The 22,169-nt window shown below is 51.9% G+C and overlaps 1 protein-coding gene across 1 annotated transcript in view; it reads left to right on the top strand.

The window, feature by feature from the left end:
- MOGAT2 (monoacylglycerol O-acyltransferase 2) overlaps window positions 1-22,169 on the top strand; it is a 52,175-nt gene that overhangs the window by 24,370 nt on the left and 5,636 nt on the right. Inside the window, exon 3 of the mRNA XM_030550828.1 lies at window positions 19,885-20,089. Within this exon, the coding sequence (XP_030406688.1) occupies window positions 19,885-20,089 (205 nt within the window). The remainder of the gene's footprint in view (window positions 1-19,884; window positions 20,090-22,169) is intronic.

Below are 22,169 nucleotides of genomic sequence, written 5' to 3' on the forward strand. Positions count from 1 at the left end.
TGTGCATATGGATACACCATAGGGGCATAAGTGTAGGATGCAACAACCTGGAAGCAAGCTTGGCAAGTAAATGGCACATCTATGAGATCTAAGCGAAGGGCTAGCTTGAGCCTGTAAGCTCAGCCCTTATTAACAGGCAATGTGTAATGGCTCAGCCCCAGGAAGCTGTTGTGACAAGTCATGATTCCTCCCATCTCCCCTCTTGCTCAGGTGGGTTGGAAATAATTTACCACAGCCCTTGAAAGGGTGCTGCTTAGGATCTTTGAGGCAGGGGCTCTTTGTTTGTACCGTGCCTAGCACAGGGGGTCTAGGTCCATGACTCAGGGTCTGAGGTACTACACCACAATATAAATAACATCTCCCTTTTTTTTTTTGAAATATTGGAGATGTACCAATCTCCTAGAACTAGAAGGGACCTTGAAGAGTCACTGAGTCCAGCCCCCTGCTTTCACTAGCAGGACCAAGTACTGATTTTTGCTCCAGATCCCTAAGTGGCCCCCTCAGGGATTGAGCTCACAACCATGAGTTTAGCAGGCCAATACTCAAACCACTGGGCTATCCCTCCCCCACAAAGACCAGAAGACAACCCTCCTTAGCTGGCCATTTGTACCTGGCCAAATAACCTGGCCAGTGCATAGACAGGAGAGAGCTATGACTCCTCTCCTTGCCCACCCCTTCGCACATAGGGGTTAATATCCCAAGAGCGAGACCTGCATTACACACCAGGCTGTACTCCCAGGTAGGCCAACCAAAGAGGGGTGTCTTCTGCCAGGAAGTCACTGGGAGGTGCGCATGCTCAGCACCTCAGGCCAGCTCTGCTTAGGAGTCTCAATGTGGGTTTAGGGGGCCAGCTCGAGACACCCAAGTAGGAACACTTTGGCCTAAAAGATTTACCCAGGATCAATCAGCCTCCGACTGGGGAACAGAACCAAGAGCTCCTGATGCCTTGCCCTGATCACAAGACAGGCTCCCCTGGACTCGGGGAAGGGGAATGTCTCAGCACCCAGTAGTGTTCAGGAGCTGCCCTGGGATGCAGGGTGTGTGGACCTGAGGGGACTCCACATGGGATCCCAAAGCAGCAGAGAGCAGTGGCTGAGGGAGGGAGGAAGGGGATGGGGAAGAAAGAAGGTTTGCTGTTGTCTAGTTGTTTATTGGAGCTGAGCAGGAAGAAGGACTGTGGCCCACAGCCAGGTCCCCATTTGAATAATGGAAACAAAACACAAATGCAGCTTGGACGAGTGTGCTGTGTGAAATATTAACAGTCCTCCTTCTCCATGTGGGCTCACCACCCAGGGAGAAAACATGTTCTTTTCCCTGCTTTATTGGAGGCTCGAGGGCCTTTCTGCCTAGGACTGAAGGTTAAAAGGTGTAAAGGGCAATGATTGGCTGGCAAACACCAGCTCCTGCAGGCTCAGAACAAAACAAAGAGCTAATGAGCCTGCATTTGCGAACCACAAAGGGTGAGGAGTGGTCACTCCTAAGAGCATTATAGCCAAGGCCAATGTAATGTTTCCGGGCATGTGGGCAGGCACTCAGGAAACCCTTGCTGTGCCTTTTTATAGGGCACAGTGTGTGTACTCCACTGCACTCTGCCGGCTGGTGCAGACAATACCAGGGTCAGTGCTTTTACGTCGCTGGTCTATGCTATGTTCCCTTGGTCCTTGTGCATGGAGGAGAGGGGGATTCTAGCTCCATACTTATGTATTGGCCAAGGAGAAGAGAGCAGAGTGAAAATGGACAAGCCAATGTGATTTGGGTGAGCTGTATCCTGTCGCTTCCCAGCTTGCAGAAGTGACCAGGCCTCTATTACCCAGTGTTATGTGTCATGTAAAGGATTTTGCATCTTCTGTTTATTAAGAAAACAAGCCCTGAAGAAAGGGACATGGACTTGAACTGGACGGTGTCACATGGGCCACGGCTGTGTGCGGAGGGCCACAAGCGGCCCGCAGGCCATGGGTTGAGAACCACTGCTCTACCCACTAGCTTACAGTAATATTTGGAGAAAGAGCAAAAGGGGGTGGGTCCAAAATGTAATAGGATGAAATTTAGCCCAGGAAAGTGTAAGATGATCTCATAGTCTCCTAACAGCAAGGTCCACTGCACTGTGGAAAAAAATCTTCCAAGGAAAGAGGATAAAGCCCAGTAAACAGAGTAATTTAAAACTACATTGAAAAAAGCACCGGGGATTACTTTTGCGGGGAACAATCTCTCATTGTCAGGAGATGAGCTAGAATGTCCTTTGACCTTGAATTCCTCTGGTTCTGCAAATACAGCTGGCGGCAATGTTAACCTGAGACCCAGCACTGCTCAACTTGGAAAATCTAACACGACCACAGCCAAGGTGGGTTCTGAGGCATCTGGATCTCCTGCCATTGGCTTGGAGTCCCTTAGATCTGTTGAATGCAAGAGGCAGGCACATTCAGACAGGATTGTTTCCCAATTACAATTTTCTTTTGCATGTTGTTGTTTTTCTGGAATGGGAAATGGACTTGGGATGGACTGCAGGGCAGGAGCTCACTTTATTTAAAATTTAGCTACATGGACACGCCTGCCCTAGACTCTGGGTGCTCTGACAATTATTAAAGGCACAACTCATCCAAAAAGAACAGATCAAAAGCCCACCCCACTTTAAAAGCAAGCAAACAAGCCAGCCAGTCAGCAAGAGAAGAGGTCCCCACCTTTCTCCCACCCCAAAGGGCCTATAAGACAAGACTGTATTGCATAACAATTGGGCCATGCAATGTAAGAGATTAACTCCCTTCCCAGTATGTGCATATTGTGACCATGACCCAAACTTGACCACTAGTCCGGTAAGAGATTGAACGTTGACAGAGATGGAAAATAGGAATGTCTAAACATTAAAAATAAAACATTCAGGCACTAAGGCAGTAGTTATTGTGTCTAAGAGTTCCCTTAACAAAAGGGAGTCTAGAGTAGAATTGTCCAGTAATTAGGGTGCTAGCATAGGACCTGGGAGATCTCAGTTGAAATCCATGTTCTACCACAAACATCCTGTGTTACCTCAGGCAAGTCTCTGTGCCTCAGCTCCCCATCTGTACAATGGGGATAATGCATTGCCCTACCTCATAGGGGGTTGTGAAGCTACATCCATTAAAGAGAGTGAGATGCTCAGATACTGTGGTAATAGGGGTCAAATAAGTATCTAAGAAAGTATGACTACCCTCATCTGAGCTTGCAGTATACTGTCACGGAGTGTGGGGGAGTCCGGCCCTGCACCCCTCTTCCTGGGACCCACAGTGACTCTCAGCCAGCCAGTAAAACAGAAGGTTTATTGGACAACAGGAACACAGGCTACAGCAGAGCTTGCAGGCACAGTCAGGACCCCTCCACCGAGTCCTTCTGGGCTTTCATGGTGCTTGGATCCTAGCTAGGATACCCTGAATTCCGCCCACACAGCCCCAAGCCCAAACTCAAACTGCTTCCCTCCTGCCACTCCCTTCCTTTGTTCCCTTTCCCGGGCAAAGGTGTTGACCTTTCCCCTCCCTTACCTAGCTCAGGTTACAGGCCCTGGCATCTTCCATCCCCTAAAGTCCTCCCCTGCTCTCCCACTCCCCACACAGACAGTCCCTACTGCATCACATCTCTCCCCCCTTCGAGACTGAACTGAGCGGGGTCACTCTGCCCAGTGACCTGGGGAAATTCAGGGTCCCCTCTCCGGGACAACGCATCCGCTGTCAGGTTGGCACTTCCCTTCACATGGACCACGTCCATGTCATAGTCCTGCAGGAGCAGGCTCCACCTCAGGAGCTTGGCGTTGGCTCCTTTCATCTGGTGCAGCCAGGTCAGGGGAGAGTGGTCGGTGTACACGGTGAAGTGTCGCCCAAAGAGATATGGCTCTAGTTTCTTAAGGGCCCACACCATGGCCAGGCATTCCTTCTCGATGGCCGCGTAGCTTTGTTCCCGGGGTAGCAGCTTCTTACTCAGGTACACGATGGGGTGTCTCTCCCCCTTTTCATCTTCCTGCATTAACACCGCCCACAGTCCCGTGTCTGAGGCATCGGTGAACACCATAAAGGGTTTGTCAAAATCTGGGTTTGCCAGAACTGGGCCACTAACCAGAGCCTCCTTCAGCGCCCGGAAAGCCTCCTGGCACTGCTCAGTCCAGATCACCTTGTCTGGCTTCCCCTTTTTGCACAGTTCAGTGATGGGGCCGGCTATGGCACTAAAGTGGGGCACGAACCTTCGATAGTACCCCGCCATCCCAATAAAGGCCTGGACCTGCTTTTTGGTTTGGGGAGCAGGCCAGTCTCTGATCACCTCCACCTTGGCTGGTTCCGGCTTCAGGCAGCCACTCCCCACCCGATGGCCCAGGTAAGATACTTCAGCCATCCCCACCTTGCACTTCTCAGCCTTTACTGTTAACCCAGCCTTTCGGAGTCGGTCTAAGACTTGTTTAACCTGGGACATGTGGTCCTCCCAGGTCTGGCTGAAGACGCAGATGTCGTCAATATACGCCACGGCAAAACTCTCCATCCCCCTCAGTAGCTGATCCACCAGGCGCTGGAAGGTGGCCGGCGCTCCCTTGAGGCCGAAGGGCAGGGTCAGAAACTCATAGAGCCCCAGAGGGGTGATAAAGGCCGATTTCAGCCTGGCATCTGCATCCAGTGGCACTTGCCAGTAGCCTTTGGTAAGATCCATAGTGGTGAGGTACCGAGCACTTCCCAGCTTGTCTAGGAGCTCGTCAGGCCTGGGCATAGGGTAGGCATCAGATACGGTGATGGCATTGAGCTTTCGATAGTCCACACAGAACCGGATTGACCCATCCTTCTTGGGGACTAGCACCACTGGCGAGGCCCAAGGGCTGGAGGACGGCTGGATCACCCCCAAAGCCAGCATGTCCCTGACCTCTCTTTCAAGATCCTGGGCAGTTTTACCAGTGACCCAAAAAGGGGAGCATCTTATAGGGGCATGTGACCCGGTCTCCACCCTGTGGACAGTCAAATTAGTGCGTCCAGGCTGGTTGGAAAACAGCTGTCGGTACAGATGGAGCACCCCTCTGATCTCAGCGTGCTGGCCCGGGGTCAGCTGATCAGAGAGGGGAATCGCCTCCAGGGGGGAGCCAGCTTTTGTCCCAGGGAATAGATCCACTAAGGGGTCATCTCCCTGCCCCTCCCAATGTCCACACACGGCCAACACCACATTCCCCCTGTCATAGTATGGTTTCATCATGTTCACATGGTACACCCGACAATGATGTGCCCGGTTTGACAGCTCCACCACATAGTTTACCTCATTCAGTTGCTTGATAACCTTGAAGGGCCCTTCCCAGGCGGCCTGGAGTTTGTTTCTCCTCACGGGGTGAGAACCATCACCTGATCTCCGGTGGCGAAGGCACGGGCCCGTGCTGTGCGGTCATACCAGACCTTCTGCCTCCTCTGGGCTCGGGCCAGATTCTCCCTGGCCAGGCCCATGAGCTCGGCCAGTCTTTCCCGGAAGGCCAGGACATACTCCACCACTGACTCTCCCTCGGGAGCGGCCTTCCCCTCCCATTCGTCCCTCATCAGGTCTAGGGGCCCCCTCACCCGCCTTCCATACAACAGTTCGAAAGGTGAAAACCCGGTAGATTCCTGGGGTACCTCCCTGTACGCAAACAGCAGGTGAGGTAAGTACTTGTCCCAATCTTGCGGATGCTGGTTCATAAATGTTTTTAGCATCATCTTCAGCGTCCCGTTGAACCTTTCTACCAGCCCGTTGGACTGGGGGTGATACGCTGAGGCCCAGTTGTGCTGGACCCCACATTTCTGCCATAAGGCCCGGAGCAGGGCCGACATGAAGTTGGACCCCTGGTCCGTTAAGACCTCCTTGGGGAACCCCACCCGGCTGAAAATTGTCAGCAGCGCATCTGCCACTGTGTCTGCTTCGATAGAGGACAAGGCCACCGCCTCGGGGTAGCAAGTGGCAAAATCCACCACCACCAGGATGTATTTCTTCCCTGACCGGGTCGTCTTGCTGAGGGGTCCCACTATGTCCATGGCCACCTTCTGGAAAGGTTCTTCTATGATGGGTAAAGGCCTCAAAGCCGCTTTCCCCTTGTCCCGGGCCTTCCCCACCCTCTGGCAGGGGTCACAGGATTGGCAGTACTGTCGGACATGGGTAAAGACCCCAGGCCAGTAAAAGTTCTATAGCAGCCTCTGCCTGGTGCGTCGGATTCCCTGGTGCCCTGCGAGAGGGATGTCATGGGCCAGGTACAACAGCTTGTGACGGAACTTCTGGGGAACCACCAGCTGCCTCCTGATCCCCCATGACTCTACTTCCCCTGGGGGAGCCCATTCTCGGTACAGGAACCCCTTCTCCCACAGGAACCTCTCCTTGCAACCTCTCCTCATGGTCTGTACCGAACTAAGGTCAGCCCGGTCCCTGTGCTTCCGCAAGGAGGGATCTTTCTGCAACTCGGCCTGGAACTCAGCAGCTGGGACAGGAATGGGGACCGGCTCTCTCTTGCGGGGTGGGTCTGAGGCCGCAGCCTCTCTGCACCGTGCCCCTGGGCGTTCCCCGCTCCCTGGGTTAGGGTCCTGCACCTCGGGTCGAGTACCTTCCCAGTTGTCGGGGTGCAGTGCCCTTTGCCGACTCTGACTACGAGTCACGACCAGGGCACTCTGGGTGTTACTAGGCCAGTCCTCAAGGTCCCCTCCCATTAACATGTCAGTGGGCAAATATTGGTGTACCCCCACATCCTTGGGGCCCTCCTTGGCCCCCCATTTCAGGTGTACCCTTGCCACGGGTACCTTGAATGGGGTCCCGCCCACGCCCATCAGGGTCAGGTAGGTGTTGGGCACCATCCGATCTGAGGCCACCACCTCGGGCCGGGCCAGCGTCACCTCTGCGCCCGTGTCCCAGTACCCAGTGACCTTCCTCCCATCCACTTCCAGGGAAACAATGCACTCTTTCCGGAGGGGCAGCCCTGCGCCCACCCGGTAAACCAAAAACCCGGAACCTGGAGCATCCACAGGTGGTATGTTGCCAACCCCCCTTTCCTGGGAATGTAGCCCTGTCATAAACAGATAGCTAAGGGTTAATGTCTCTTTCACCTGAAACACCTGACCAGAGAACCAATCAGGAAACCAGATTTTTTCAACTTTGGGGTGGAGGGAATTGTGTGTCTGAGTCTTTTGTTTCAGTCTGCCTGCTGTCTCTGAGCTTTGGAGAAGTAGTTCTATTTTCTAGTCTTCTGTTTCTAAGTGTAAGGACAAAGAGATCAGATAGTAAGTTCTATGGTTTCTTTTCTTTGGTATTTGCATGAATATAAGTGCTGGAGTGCTTTGATTTGTATTCTTTTTGAATAAGGCTGTTTATTCAATATTCTTTTAAGCAATTGACCCTGTGTTGTATCATCTTAATACAGAGAGAACATTTGTATTTTTTCTTTCTTTTTTATATAAAGCTTTCTTTTAAGACCTGTTGGAGTTTTTCTTTACTTCAGGGAAATTGAGTCTGTACTCACCAGGGAATTGGTGGGAGGAAGAAATCAGGGGAGGTCTGTGTGTGTTGAATTGGCTAGCCTGATTTTGCATTCCCTCTGGGGAATAGGAAAGTCCTTTTTGTTCCCAGGACTGGGGAACGGAGAGGGGGAATCACTCTGTGTAGTTTCACAGAGCTTGTGTCTGTGTATCTCTCCAGGAGCACCTGGAGGGGGGAAGGGAAACAGGATTATTTCCCTTTGTTGTGAGACTCAAGGGATTTGGGTCTTGGGGTCCCCAGGGAAGGTTTTTCAGGGGGACCAGAGTGCCCCAAAACACTCTAATTTTTTGGGTGGTGGCAGCAAGTACCAGGTCCAAGCTGGTAACTAAGCTTGGAGGCTTTCATGCTAACCCCCATATTTTGGACGCTAAGGTCCAAATCTGGGACTAAGGTTATAACAAGCCCCTCCTCCGATTGGGTTTTTACCCAGTCCACCCTCTGCGGGTTGGGTCTGCTTGGTCTGTCCCTGAGCTTGGGGCACTGGGCCCGTATGTGACCTCGTTGGCCACAGCGATAGCAGCCCATATCTCGTGGGTCCCCTTGAGTGGGTTGGAGGGACCTGCCGCTGGATGTTCCCCTTTTGGGGGGGTTCTCCATAGGCCCCCTTTGGGAGGTCCCATGATGACTCTCTCTCTTCGTTGAGGCAGGCCTGCTCCTTCGAGACTCCTCCCTGCCATCCCCTGCCCGACTGTCCACAAATTGGTCGGCCAGCTGGCCTGCATGCTGCGGGTTCTCCGGCTTCTGGTCCATCAACCACAGCCTCAGGTCGGACGGGCACTGCTCGTACAGGTGCTCCAGTATGAATAGGTCAAGCAGGTCCTCTTTAGTTTGGGCCCCAGCTGTCCACTTGCGGGCATACCCCTGCGCCCGGTTGACCAGTTGTAGGTATGTGACCTCACGGGTTTTACGCTGGCTCCGGAACTTTTTCCGATACATCTCAGGAGTCAGCCCAAACTCGTGGAGCAGGGCCTGTTTGAACAGTTCGTAGTCCCCTGCCTCCGCCCCTTTCAGTCGGCTGTACACCTCCACGGCTGTGGAGTCCAGTAAGGGGGTGAGAACTGCGATCCTGTCTGCAGGGTCAACCCTGTGCAGCTCGCAGGCATTCTCAAAGGCCGTCAGGAAGGTATCTATGTCCTCCCCCTCCTTACGCCGGGGCAGCAAGTGCTTATCAAAGCTCTTTGTAGGCTTGGGTCCCCCCTCACTCACCGCAGCCGGGGCCTCACTGCTCCTCAGCTGGGCCAGGTCCAGCTCATGTTTATGCTGTTTCTCCTTCTCCTCCCGCTCATGTTTACGCTGGTTCTCCTTCTCCTCCCACTCACGCTGGCGCTGGTTCTCCTCATGTTTACGCTGGTTCTCCTCATGTTCACGCTGTTTCGCCTTCTCCTCCAGCTCTCGCCTCTTTAACTCGAGCTCTTCCCGTCTCAGCTCCCTTTCATATTCCAGCCGCCTCCGCTCCACGGATGCCGAGCGTTGCCGGGAGGATCCCCTGCTGGGGGGTGAGCTTCGCCGTGAGGCTCCCCTGCAGGCCGGGGGTGTCACGGTGCCCTCGGTATACACTGGGCTCCTCCCCGCCCTTCCCCTACGCCTAGGAAGGGGGGGTCTCGGGAAGCCCTCATCTGCCGGCTGACCACTCCCAGCAGGGACAGACACTGGTGCCTGCGCTGCATCTGCTCGGCTGCTTCCCTCAGAGACAGGGCTCCATTCATTCAACCGATCTTCCTCCTCCAGCCGAGCAATCAGCTGGTCCTTGCTGAGCCTCCCTGGGTGCAGCCCCCTCTGCTTGCATAGCTCCACCAGGTCACACTTGCGCCGCTTGGCATACATCTTCCTGCTGGCCACTCACAGGCCGGGGCGCTCGCCGCTCCCCACGGTTTCCAGGGGGACCCCTAGTGCACCAGCCCTTCGTGAGGTCACCACCTCTCTGCCAGGGTCAAGCTGCCGACTCCTTCGCCCCTGGGACCGCTCGCTGCAATCCCCCGGGGGACCCTGTTACTGCAAAGTCCTTCTCACTGGGCACACACTCCCAAGGGTTAGTCACCCCTTCGTTTTACTGCTCCCCAGTCACTTACTGCAGGAAGCGCCGTCCACGGGGTGCAGTATGTCCCACCGCTGCCACCAGCTATCACGGAGTGTGGGGGAGTCCGGCCCTGCACCCCTCTTCCTGGGACCCACAGTGACTCTCAGCCAGCCAGTAAAACAGAAGGTTTATTGGACAACAGGAACACAGGCTACAGCAGAGCTTGCAGGCACAGTCAGGACCCCTCCACCGAGTCCTTCTGGGCTTTCAGGGTGCTTGGATCCTAGCTAGGATACCCTGAATTCCGCCCACACAGCCCCAAGCCCAAACTCAAACTGCTTCCCTCCTGCCACTCCCTTCCTTTGTTCCCCTTCCCGGGCAAAGGTGTTGACCTTTCCCCTCCCTTACCTAGCTCAGGTTACAGGCCCTGGCATCTTCCATCCCCTAAAGTCCTCCCCTGCTCTCCCACTCCCCACACAGACAGTCCCTACTGCATCACATATACACATCACTAGTCAAACCAGCCTGAAAAGGAGCAGCCTTGGTATGAATGTAAGCAGCTGGCTTATTCAGTGATCTAGATGCAATCTCTGAATGTGGATGCTTGAAGTGCATGTGAAAAGTTGCTCACACATCCACTATGTGCAGAATTGCTTATTGTTATTACAGCAACACCCAGACTCCAAACCAGTGTCAGCGCCCCAGTGTGCTAGCTGCTGTAGACACAGAGTAAGAAACATCCCTGCCCACAGTGTTTATAATCTAAATAGGCAAGACACGAATTTCCTTTTCACTCACAATATCCCAACAAAACCTTGGGAATGGAGGCACTGATGTGACCAAAGTCACATAACTTATCTGTGACAGAGTGAGCAATTGAACACTGGTCTCCGGCCAGTGCCCTAATACCAAAGCCACCCTTCCTCCCCAAGCTCTATGCCAGTAGCTCTCAATTTATTACACATTGTGGGCCACATATTCAACCACAATGTGTTGCAGGGGCCGGGTGGCAGGGCAGCATGGCTGCCATGGCCCTTGCAGCTCACAGTGCCAGCCGGCTGCCCCAACCCTGGATCCCCGCCACGCAGCTGCCCCAGACCCGGGGCCCTGACCCCGCCGCACTGGATGGCAGGGCAGCCTGGACCCCTCCTTCCCGCGCAGCTGGGAACCTGGCAGACCCCGGCACACGGACCAGCCTTTAGCACACAGCTGAGCTGGGCCACAGCTGCGTGCTAACTGGGCCGCATGCAGCCTGTGGGTTGAGAACCGCTGCTCTACATGAACAAGGGAACAGCTGATGAAACGATACACATGAGACTGCAGAACTGACCTATGCAGAATGTGGGGTCCTCTTGGCTTCCCTGGTCAGCTGACTCCACTTTACCATCCCTCTGGTGTGTCAGCCGGTTGCCAACATTTATGTCCCAGCAGCCTTTGCGCTTATACCCATTAGCTACTTCCAAGGCTGCTGGGACATACATGTCTATGTGCAACCATATCAGGGAGGCTGATCTGTAATTCTCTGGGCTGGCAGAGTAGTAGAGGGGGCACAGAGGAAGAAGGTTTACCCATGCGTTAGTGAATGTGCAGCTGTGGGTCAGATTAGGGGGATGCAATATCAGCTCTTTGGAAGCATGATCCTTGTGCAACCACAAAGGCCTAAAGTTGATACTGTGTACAAGTTAGGGTGTGCCGCTCACCCAGAGCCCTGGACATGCTGAGGCAGCCTAGCCAGGCCTGCCATGGCAGAACCAAGATCCGCGAGTTTGCATTCCCCGGTGAGTCTGTGGAATTATGGAACCAGACCGGGAGAGGCTAACGCACTAGGGATTGGATGCCGATGGGGCTCATTAAGCTGGGGTGAGCTGGTGGGCAGAGAGAGAGGACAGGAGAAGTCAAGAGTATGGCAGGAAAAAGTGGACCCAACTTGAGCAGGGATTTTGGCCTACAGTTTCTACCGTGTCCACTGCTTTTGGGTCACCCACTAGAGACACCTGATTTTCAAAGGTGCTGAGCACCTGCAGCTGTTGCTGGCCTCAGCTGGAGTCAGGGGCGATGCTATGTATTTTGCCACCCCAAGCATGGCAGTCAGGTGGCTTTCAGTGGCTCACCTGCAGGAGGTCTGCTGGTAATGTGAATTCGGCAGCATGCCTGCGGGAGGTCCACCGGTAACGCGGATTTGGCGGTATGCCTGCAGGAGGTCCACTGGTAACGCGGATTCAGCGGCATGCCTGTGGGAGGTCTGCCGGTCCCACGCCTTTGGCGTACCCGCTGCCGAATTGCCACCAAAGTCGTGGGACTGGCGGACCTCCCGCAGGCATGCTGCTGAAAGCAGCCAACTGCCGCCCTCATGGCGACCCGCAGGCTGCCCCCCGTGGCTTGCCGCTCCAGGCACACGCTTGCTGTGCTGGTGCTTGGAGCCACCCCTGGCTGGAGCTGTAGGTGCCCAGTGCTTCTGAGTAACATGACCCCGTGTTCCTCAAATTGGACATCCAGCACTGGAGGCACCCACAATGAGTGGATGCTGGGTTGACAATGTGGCCCTTATTGCTCTGCTTAGACCCCAAGAAGAGGAGAACTTTGACTGGGCCCTGTGTATAACCCTGAATTACGGGAGGGTCGCTTTACTCTTGCTGCAAGTCATGGGACAGCTGAACAGGTGAGGATACATATTTCTCTTAGGGAAACATCATCTGTATGGGCCCAATCCACAGCCCACTGAGGTTAATGGGAGCCTTTCCACTGACTTCATTGGCCTTTGGATGTGGCCCTCTGTGAGGAAACCTAAATTGGGAACAGATCTTCCAGCTGATAGGATTCTAAAACACCAGGATTTTCATTCTGGTTCAGCTCCTGCCAGAAGGAACCTGCAAAGAAAACAAATGATACGGCAACAGATAGCGCAATTCAAAATGCAGTGGCTAAACACAGACATGCTATAAACGTATAATAAATCACGGGAAAACCTAAAAGGAAAGCATTGCAGGAGCACGATAAGCCACCAGCCATAATGAGAACGCTGTGCAACCAGTGATAAATTAACTGCACGGGAATCAGGATTTGTGGGAATCAGGGATGGAAAAGGACTGTTTGGTTTTATCTAGTCCATGCCTCTGGCTGCTGCATGTTTGTTCCCTCTAGTGTCTATTTGTGCTGTGTCCAGCCTTAGGAGGCATAAATGGACTATTCTTGGGGTTCTGGTTGCTCATATTGCAAAGAGGAGTCAGGGGAGGGTATCCCAGAATGGAAAAGGTTGAGAACCGCTCAACTGTTCCACAGTCTAATGCAGCGTTTCTCAAATGCAGCCACCAGGGGCTTTTCTTGCAGACACAGCCTCCTGGGTGGTGATCGGGGAACGGCTTCCCTGGAGCCACAGATGCCAGACGAGCAGAGGGCTGATGTGAGTTCCCCATCTTCCCCAGGGTGGTGGGGCTCAGGCTTCCAGCTGTAGCCCCACTGGGTGGCAGGCTCCAGCCATGTGGCGGTGGGCTCTGGCCATAGGCTCTGTCCCCTGGCCCCTCATGCATCACCCCAAGTCCTCACTGCCTTATCCAGCCCCTCACCCCACTGCCTCCCTACCCATCTCCCCATCCAAGGCTTAATTTGCCTCCTGGCTTGCCAGGGCTGAGTAAGTCTGCTGTGAAAAGTGATATTTTTATGTTTCTTAATATCACTTTTCACTGCCTCCCAGCTAGCTAACTAGTCTACTGCCGTGAAAAGTAGAAGCAGACTTACTAGCCAGCAAGTCTAAAAAAAATGTGTGAGAACCCCTGACATCTCATTGCAATGAAATTCCTCCCACTATTCAGCCTACATAATGCATGTCCTTGGCCCACCATCAGCCCTACTCCTTTCCATCACGGGGGTGAAATCCTGAGCCTATTGAAGCAATGACAAAACTCATAGACTCATAGACTCATAGGTCAGAAGGGATCAATCTGATCATCTAGTCTGACCTGCACAAGGCAGGCCACAGAACCCCACCCATCCAATTTTATAACAACCCCTAACCCAGGACAGAGTTATTGAAATCCTCAAAATTGGTTTGAAGACCTCAAGCTGCAGAGAAACCACCAGCAAGCGACCCGTGCCCCACGCTGCAGGGGAAGGCGAAAAACCTCCAGGGCCCCTGCCAATCCGCCCTGGAGGAAAATTCCTTCCCGACCCCAAATATGGCGATCAGCTAAACCCTGAGCATGTGGGCAAGAGTCACCAGCCAGCACCCAAACTCCGCAGAAGGGCAGGATTCCACCCTTCGTGTTTGCACCCATGAAATGTTTCTACATAACAACACCCTCCTCTGGTCCTTCAGCCAAATATCAAGCTGTTAATCTTTCCTTACTAATCCCTCCAGCTCCGTAATTATATCTGATTTTGCCAGTATCCTTTTGCTGTGGTGATACCTATACTGAATGTACTGTCCAAGGATGGTGTCCTCAAGGATGATGGGAGCAGGACTTTCCTTCAGCTGTGGCGTCTCTATACTATGATTTGTATATCAATAGCACCTCAAGGCCCTAAACAGGTCAGGGCCTCATTGCACACACATACGCCCCTTGCCCTGATGTGTTTGTTCTCTAAATAGACAAGAGAGACAAAGTGGCAGGGGGAGGGGGTGTTGTCTGCCCATTTTACAGATGGGGAACTGAGGCACAGAGTGGTTAAATGACTTGCCCAAGGACACACAGGGAGCCTGTGGCAGAGCTGGGAATCAAACCCAGTCTCCTAAAGCCCAACAGCATCCAAAATTATGCTTTCCACTATCACATCTAGGTTTGTTTTTCAGCATTCCTGCTTCCCAGGTGTCTCCTTCCTATTGAATAGTTCTCTTTGAGATTTGCATTCCCCATCACCGGCTTGTCTAAATTGGATCTCCTTTCAGGAACTATGCCCTGTGTCTCACTGTCCTTCCTTCCCTTATGGTCTGTGATAAAAATCAGTTCTCCTTGCATGACATTTTCAAAAATGTTCATTTTGTAGTATATGGGTTAATGAGGAGCCCATGCAAACAGAGGCAATAGTGCTTGTAAAACCATAGTCTTAGTTAAGGGACAGGACTCACCTCAGGAGTGCTGGGTTCAAATCCTAGCTAGGCTATGGATGCTCTGTATTGCCATGGACAAATTGCTTCCAGCCAACTTTTCAGAAATGCTCACTAACTTTGTGTTTCTCCATTTTCAGGTGTGCAATTTGAGACATTTGTTTCTGGTTATCAAGCAGTTCTGGTCCCACGTCTCACCCCTGTGAGCTCAGCCAGTGTTATTAGCGATGGATATAGGTTGCAATACTCAGACTGTGAGCAGCTAAAGTCCAGGAGTGTGTGGAGTTGAGATTTTGATTTGAAGTCATCTCTCATTATTAGAGGGGCAGACCACGGTCACACAGGACCAGATGTGCTAGTGCTCAGCACCCACAAAGGGTCAGGTTTTTAAGAGCTCAGCATCTGCCTAAGCACCTAGATAAAAGGACAGATTTTCAATAAAAACCTCAGCTCTTATTGTGATGCCTATGGCCATCCAAATGGTGAAGTCTTCTGAAAGTCTGTGGTACAACTAGGATTACAAACCAGATCTCCCAGTCCTCTGTTTAACTACTAGACCACAACACCTCCCTTGGCTACAACTTACCTACCTCCAATATTCCCCTTCAGAGTTGAGGGAAATAGTCTTCATTTCCTCTCCTAAGCTGTTCTCGAGTGTTGCTGTGGCTCATTAAACAGCTATTGAGTATCCCTCCACCCCAGAGGTGATCACATGTCAGTGATGCCCCAAACCCTTAGATCTAGTTTGCCTTTCTATTTAGGAACTAGTTGGGAAGGAGGAAAGGCCTTATATAAATGTACATTACTTATAGAAAACAAAACTAGGCTACCTGAAACTGAGTGAATCATGGACATATCATGGCTACTGAGTGAAATCAGCAATCGGATCCCTTTGCTTGCTCAGCGCCTGTGCTCGGCAGCAAAGGGACTTTTTGTTCACAACCTCACCTCATTAGGAGATGGCGCGTGACTGGGTACATGTGCACTGTCAACAATGCTCCGGGACTGAAGGAAAACTAGCCACAGCATAAAAAACCCTCTTATGACCTACGTGCTGCCACTGCTGTGTCTGGCTTTCTCCAGGAACATTAATTAGCTGTCCTGCCACTAAAATAGCACCATGGAGTGGATTGATGTACTCAGAGGCAGCAGAGTGGATAATGCTTGTGGGTCTTGATTCTTAGGCAAAAGGCCCTTTAAGCTGCTCTGGGGGTGAAAAGGCTTTATGCTGAGTTGAAATGGACCCCTGAGAATAACCCCTGTGGAGTGAGCTTGCCCAGCTCTGCACCAGCCCTGCTCCCAGCCTCCCTGAGTTCATTGACAAGGCATCTACCCTGCCCTGAGTGCCTATTACAGACTCACTCCTCCTGCTGTGTCGCCTGCAGTGGTGTGTAAGTTCCTGAGGCGTTTCTTTCCCTGGGGGCTTTTCCTGGTAGATTTTGTTCTGCTCCTATCTTAGTGCAGCAGCCAGACACACAGAGTCCTCTACAAGACGCTTCCTCACTCCTGAAGCTGGGCAGTAAGTAAAGCTAACTGTGGGAGTGGGACTGGATGACTCAGGGAACTGGGAGCAGGCACTTTTGTCTCCAGGTCACTGAGGGTTTGTCTACACTGCAATTAAAACCCCACATACTGGCTGCCCCGGGACTGCAGGGCTCGGACTGCGGGGCGGCTTAATTGTGGTGTAGACATTTGGGCTCACGCTAGAGCCCAGGTTCTAGGATCCTGTACATCAACACTGCAGTTAAACTACCCCTGAACTCCACAAGCCCGAATCCGTTGGCACGGGCCAGCCGCAGGTGTCTAACTGCAGTGCAGACAGACCCTTGGTCAAGTCTAACTCGGGCTGAAAGTGTGCACGTTCTCAAATGGCTCAGACAAGTCAACCAAGTGCCCAAGGCACAGTCCAAGCATCCTGAACTGCACTATCGTGTCTCATATCCTATGAAATGAATCTGCTCCTCCCGCAGTCTCCAGATAAAAACATACCCCGCATCCCCAATTCTCCAGATAAACACACCCTCCTCCTGTAAAGCCTGGGAAAAAAGCCAGCCCTTGCAGCGCATCCAGATGGCTATCAAATGCAGGCCAGCTCCAGATAGTTGGGGGCTCTAGCAGTGATAGGAAAGGTGGGGAAGAATGTCCTTAAAAGGGGAAGACATGCTGTCCCCAATAGCTGTCTCAGCTGTTAGGAACTGAATAGCTGAGCTGAGCTGTAACTTTGCAAGACGTCTTCTGCACCTCATGGAATGCAGCCCAAGAACCTACTGCCAACACTTGCTCACCTCCCATCTCCTGATGACCTGGCTATTGTGCGTCATGTCCACCTCTGCTGAATTTTATGCCTGTCATTCATACCTGCTGGCCTCGATTATTGCACGTCCTTTCCTTGCAGCGTCTCCAACAAGGGGTGCCCATCATTTAAAAAAGGGAAGAAGGAGGATCCGGGGAACTACAGGCCAGTCAGCCTCACCTCAGTCCCTGGAAAAATCATGGAGCAGGTCCTCAAGGAATCAAATCTGAAGCACTTAGAGGAGAGGAAAGTGATCAGGAACAGTCAGCATGGATTCACCAAGGGCAAGTCATGCCTGACTAATCTAATTGCCTTCTATAACAAGATAACTGGCTCTGTGGATGAGGGGAAAGCAGTGAATGTTATTCCTTGAGGTCTCCCACAGTATTCATGCCGGCAAGTTAAAGAAGTATGGGCTGGATGATTGGACTATAAGGTGGATAGAAAGCTGGCTAGATCGTCAGGTTCAATGGGTAGTGATCAATAGCTCCATGTCTAATTGGCAGCCGGTATCAAGTAGAGTGCCCCAAGGGTCAGTCCTGCGGCCGGTTTTGTTCAGTATCTTCATTAATGATCTGGAGGATGGCGTGGACTGCACTCTCAGCAAGTTTGCAGATGACACTAAACTGGGAGGAGTGGTAGATACGCTGAAGGGTAGAGATAGGATACAGAGGGACCTAGACAAATTAGAGGATTGGGCCAAAAGAAATCTGATGAGGTTCCACAAGGACAAGTGCAGAGTCCTGTACTTAAGACAGAAGAATCCCATGCACTGCTACAGCCTAGGGACCGAATAGCTGGGCAGCAGTTCTGCAGAAAAGGACCTAGGGATTACAATGGACAAGAAGCTGGATATGAGTCAACAGTGTGTCCTTGTTGCCAAGAAGGCTAATGGCATTTTGGGCTGTATAAGTAGGGGCATTGCCAGCAGATCGAGAGACCTGATCATTCCCCTCTGTTCGACATTGGTGAGGCCTCATCTGGAGTACTGTGTCCAGTTTTGGGCCCCACACTACAAGGAGGATGTGGAAAAATTGGAGAGAGTCCAGCGGAGGGCAACAAAAATGATTAGGGGTTTGGAGCACATGACTTATGAGGAGAGGCTGAGGGAACTCGGATTGTTTAGCCTGCAGAAGAGAAGAATGAGTGGGGATTTGATAGCTGCTTTCAACTACCTGAAAGGGGGTTCCAAAGAGGATGGCTCTAGACTGTTCTCAGTGGTAGCAGATGACAGAACAAGGAGTAATGGTCTCAAGTTGCAGTAGGGGAGGTTTAGGTTGGATATTAGGAAAAACTTTTTCACTCAGAGAGTGGTGAAGCACTGGAATGGGTTATCTAGGGAGGTGGTGGAATCTCCTTCCTTAGAGGTTTTTAAGGTCAGGCTTGACGAAGTCCTAGCTGGGATGATTCACTTGGCGATTGGTCCTCCGGCTTCGAGCAGGGAGTTGGACTAGATACCTCCTGACACCCCTTCCAACCCTGATATTCTATGGTTGTAGTCGAGTGGCTCATGTCACCTGCTGATGATCACATCAATGAAGTGGGACAGGGATGCCCTTAAAGGGGCAGATGCCGCTGTTTTTGAAACAGTCCCAGCAGGTGAGAGGAAGAGAGGACTCCTGATCCGCCCCCTAAAAGTTAAATATTCAAGGCAGCTGTGTGACATTTACCCCTAAGCCAGCCCAAGAAAGGGGGAAGCACTTCCCAGAACCCACAAAGAACACTATGGTAAACTATGCCTGTGTAACACTGAGACACCCTGGTTGTTGTCAGCTGGGATCAAACCTGAGACCTCTGGAGCTTAATGCAAGAGCTAAAAGACACGAGCCTCTTAGCCAAGCCTGCAGCAGGCTCACCACTTGCTGATGGCGTAGCCGCTACTACAGGGGGCCAGAGCACCACATCACTCAGGCATGGGTTACCCTTGCACCTGGTCTGCACCGCCTCTCCCATGGTCACTCCCCCTAGAAAAGCTGCTTGCGCTGGTGCTCTAGCACCAGCAGGAGAATTACTTCCAATTCTCAATGTGCTTTTAGCCCAGATGCAGCTGATCGCCACCTGCTGGTGTCAGTGGCTCTTTCTCAGCCTTCTTCCAGCATGTTCAACCATTTCCCTCCTTCTCAAATTTGAGAGCTCATCTAGCCTGCAGGAGAAAGTCAGGCAGGCTGAGGTGTTTCTAGGAATTCAAATTGTACCCACAATCCTTTGTCCTCTCATAGCCTTACCCCAGAGGGCCTTTGCCTTAAAGCAGAGCAGGAGCACCACGTTGCTGGGGGTAGGACACGAGGACCCAAATACTCAAAGGTATTTAGGTGTCCACTGATTTCAATGGGCGTGAGTGCTGACATACTTCTGAGGCTATAGGCCTATTTTGCACAAATTCCTTTGAGGATCTGGGCCCAGGAGCCTTCCCTGCATGCTTTGTTTGCACCACAGGGCAGGCACAGCTGCAGTCCCTGCAGTGCTGGTTGAAAAACTGGGGGGTGCAGGATAGGGAAAAACAGCCTCTCAATTTTTAAACTTTCCCACTAGAAAAGGAAGGGGATGTTTAAAAAGAGAGAGAGAGTAGAGAGCCTCTCCTGCCCCCAGAAACACGCCCCCAAATGAAATGTTTCCAAAAACTGCAAAAGGTTTTGGCTGGAAATTTTTGTCAGAAATTGAAAGATAGTGACCAAAATGAAAACAGCAAAGAATCCTGTGGCACCTTATAGATGTTTTGGAGCATGAGCTTTCGTGGGTGAATCCACTTCGTCAGATTTTTCCTAATATCCAACCTAAATGAAAACAGTGGGTGGAAATCTCCCATTTTGGTTAAAAGGGCATTTGCCATGAAAAATTAAAAAAAAAAATGGGGGGGGGGGAATTTTTGAGCATCTCTAGCCTCTGTGAGTGTCAGAGGGTAAGGGCCACTCACTGTCAGCGCCCCCTAGAAGAAAAATCATGACTGTTCTCTAAGGCAAATGCCCAGCCAGGCTTTGGCGGCAGCTCTAGGATTTGTTACAAACTCCCAACTCCGTCTGTGTTATACCTCCTCATCAGTTATTGTGTCTCCAGCTGGTGAAAACGGCAGAGTTGGATCCAAGTAAGAACTACGTGGTCGGCTTCCATCCCCATGGGGTCCTGGTGGCCGGTGCCTTCCTCCATTTCTGCACCGAGGCAACGGGGTTTTCGCAGCTGTTCCCGGGGTTGACCCCTCACATGATGATGCTGACACTCTGGTTCAGAGTCCCCTTCTTCAGAGACTACCTGCTGAGCGGAGGTAAGCAGGGCCGTAGCAGGGGGCAGAGAATGAGGGGCAGTGGTAATGGCAGGTAGGACCTCGGGCCTCTGGGACCGCATGAAAAGATGGAGGTTTTGGAAGAGTCGCACTGGGGAGCCTATTAGTGGTTTGGGTTCCTATGTTCTTTGCCATAAGCATGTACGCAGGCAAGGAGTGGAGGGAACACAGGAAAAAACGTTTGAACAGGTACAATCAGACCTTTAAATGGCCTGTCCTTCCTTCTCTCATCCCCCAGGTTAACTTTTCATTGTTATTTATTATCTTGGTTACAGCAGCACTTAAAGGCCTCAATCAAGATCAGGGCCCTGTTGTGTTGGGTGCTGTGCAGTAACATCATATGAGATGGTCCCTGCTCTGAGGAGCTTACAATCTAAACAGACAAGACCCTCAATTTGCAGATAGGGAGCAGAACAACAGCCAGGCTAAGTGACTTGCCCATGGTCACAGAGGGAATCTGTGGCAGAACAAGGATTTGAACCCCCTCATCTGTTGAGTCCCAGCCTAGTGTCTCAGCTACAAGACCACCCTGCCTCTGTTAATTCATTACTTGTTACAGGAAACAGTTAATGAAAAGCCAACACACCCTGACGTAACTCCAAACACTCTCAAAGCTGAGGATACAGCTTCACCGCTGCCGCTGATTTCAAAGGGCGAGCGCTGCTCACAAGCACAGCTCAATCCCCCACGTGCTGGGTGGAGAATTCAGTTCTTTCATGTTCCATTCGCTTACAGGCGAGAACTTGCTCTTACTACGAAAGAGGGAGAAAAAACATCTTCTAGACTCAGATGCTGCTGCTGTTGCAGGGAAACATCTGCCAGGGAGACATGATGCAAATAAACCATCCTGCTAGAGATGTAGCTGCCAAGCCACAGGTCATGCAGGGTACATCTACATTGCAAAAAAACCTTACAGCAGCAAGCCTCATCTGACTCAGATGCTCACTACAGGGCAAAAAAAATAGCAGTGTAGATGTTCCCACTCAGGCTGGAGCCCAGGCTCTGAAACCTGGGGATGAGGAAGGGTCTGTTTTTAGCTCTGCAGCATGAGCCTTGCAAGCCCATCAGTTAAACTGGGCTCAGACTCACTGCCTTGTTTTGCAGTGTAGACATACCCACAGGCAGAGACAGAATCCTGGAGACTGGGGAAGGACCAGGCTGTGAGAAAAAATAAGCTGATGAAAATAATACATAGCACTTTCCATCTGAGCACTCCCAGCACTTTCTGAAGGAGGTTAAGTGTAATTGAAGAGATGGGGAAACTGAGTCAGGGAACTAATAGGTGCGAATTTCACTGGAGCCAGCAAGAGTTAGACACTCAAATCCCAGTAACATTCAGTGGATGTTTCTTAGGTTCCTTTGAAAATCCCAGCCTAAGTGTCTTGCCCAAAGCCTCTCGGTGAGTCAGTGGCAGAGGCGGAATGGAATGCAGGTCACCTGGCTCTCAGCCTGCCGGCTGAGTCAGAGCTGCATCTCCACTGTTGAGAGAGACATAAGAGGGAGGCAGAAACCCAGTGGGCTCACCAGGGCTGGCACCGTTTGCATTGCCCCTACAGGTGACGATAGGGTTTGTCATCCCACCAGGTCACCAATGGGAGCCCAATCCTACTCCCATTGAAGCCAGTGGTCAAACGCCCATTGATGTCAATAGGAATTGCATGCCAACCCACCTCGGTCCTTTCCTCCTCCAAAATGCTGCCCCTGTTTCGGTTTATTCATGACCAGCAGCAAGGCTTTAGGTCCCGGCCCAGTAAAGCCAGATGCATCTGCTTTGCTCTAGGCACACGAATAGTCGCACTGAAGTCAGTGGCGCTATTCGCGCTCAAAGTTCAGCACCTGTGTAAGTGCTTTGTGGGATCAGTTCCTGGGTGCTTGCCCAAACCCTTTACACCAGCTGCAGCAGCACTTTCCAAGTGCTGGAGCAACAGATTCGGCCATGCCCCTGGTACCTGGAAGTGCCCATTGCACATGAACTGGCAGAAAGAGCTTTGGGGTGGGAACTGAGTGAGCAGCTGCGAATAGAGTGATATATAGCACTTTCCAGCTGAGCACGCACGGCACT

The sequence above is a fragment of the Gopherus evgoodei genome, chromosome 1, assembly GCF_007399415.2.
Source record: "Gopherus evgoodei ecotype Sinaloan lineage chromosome 1, rGopEvg1_v1.p, whole genome shotgun sequence".
Taxonomy (NCBI): Eukaryota; Metazoa; Chordata; order Testudines; family Testudinidae; genus Gopherus; species Gopherus evgoodei.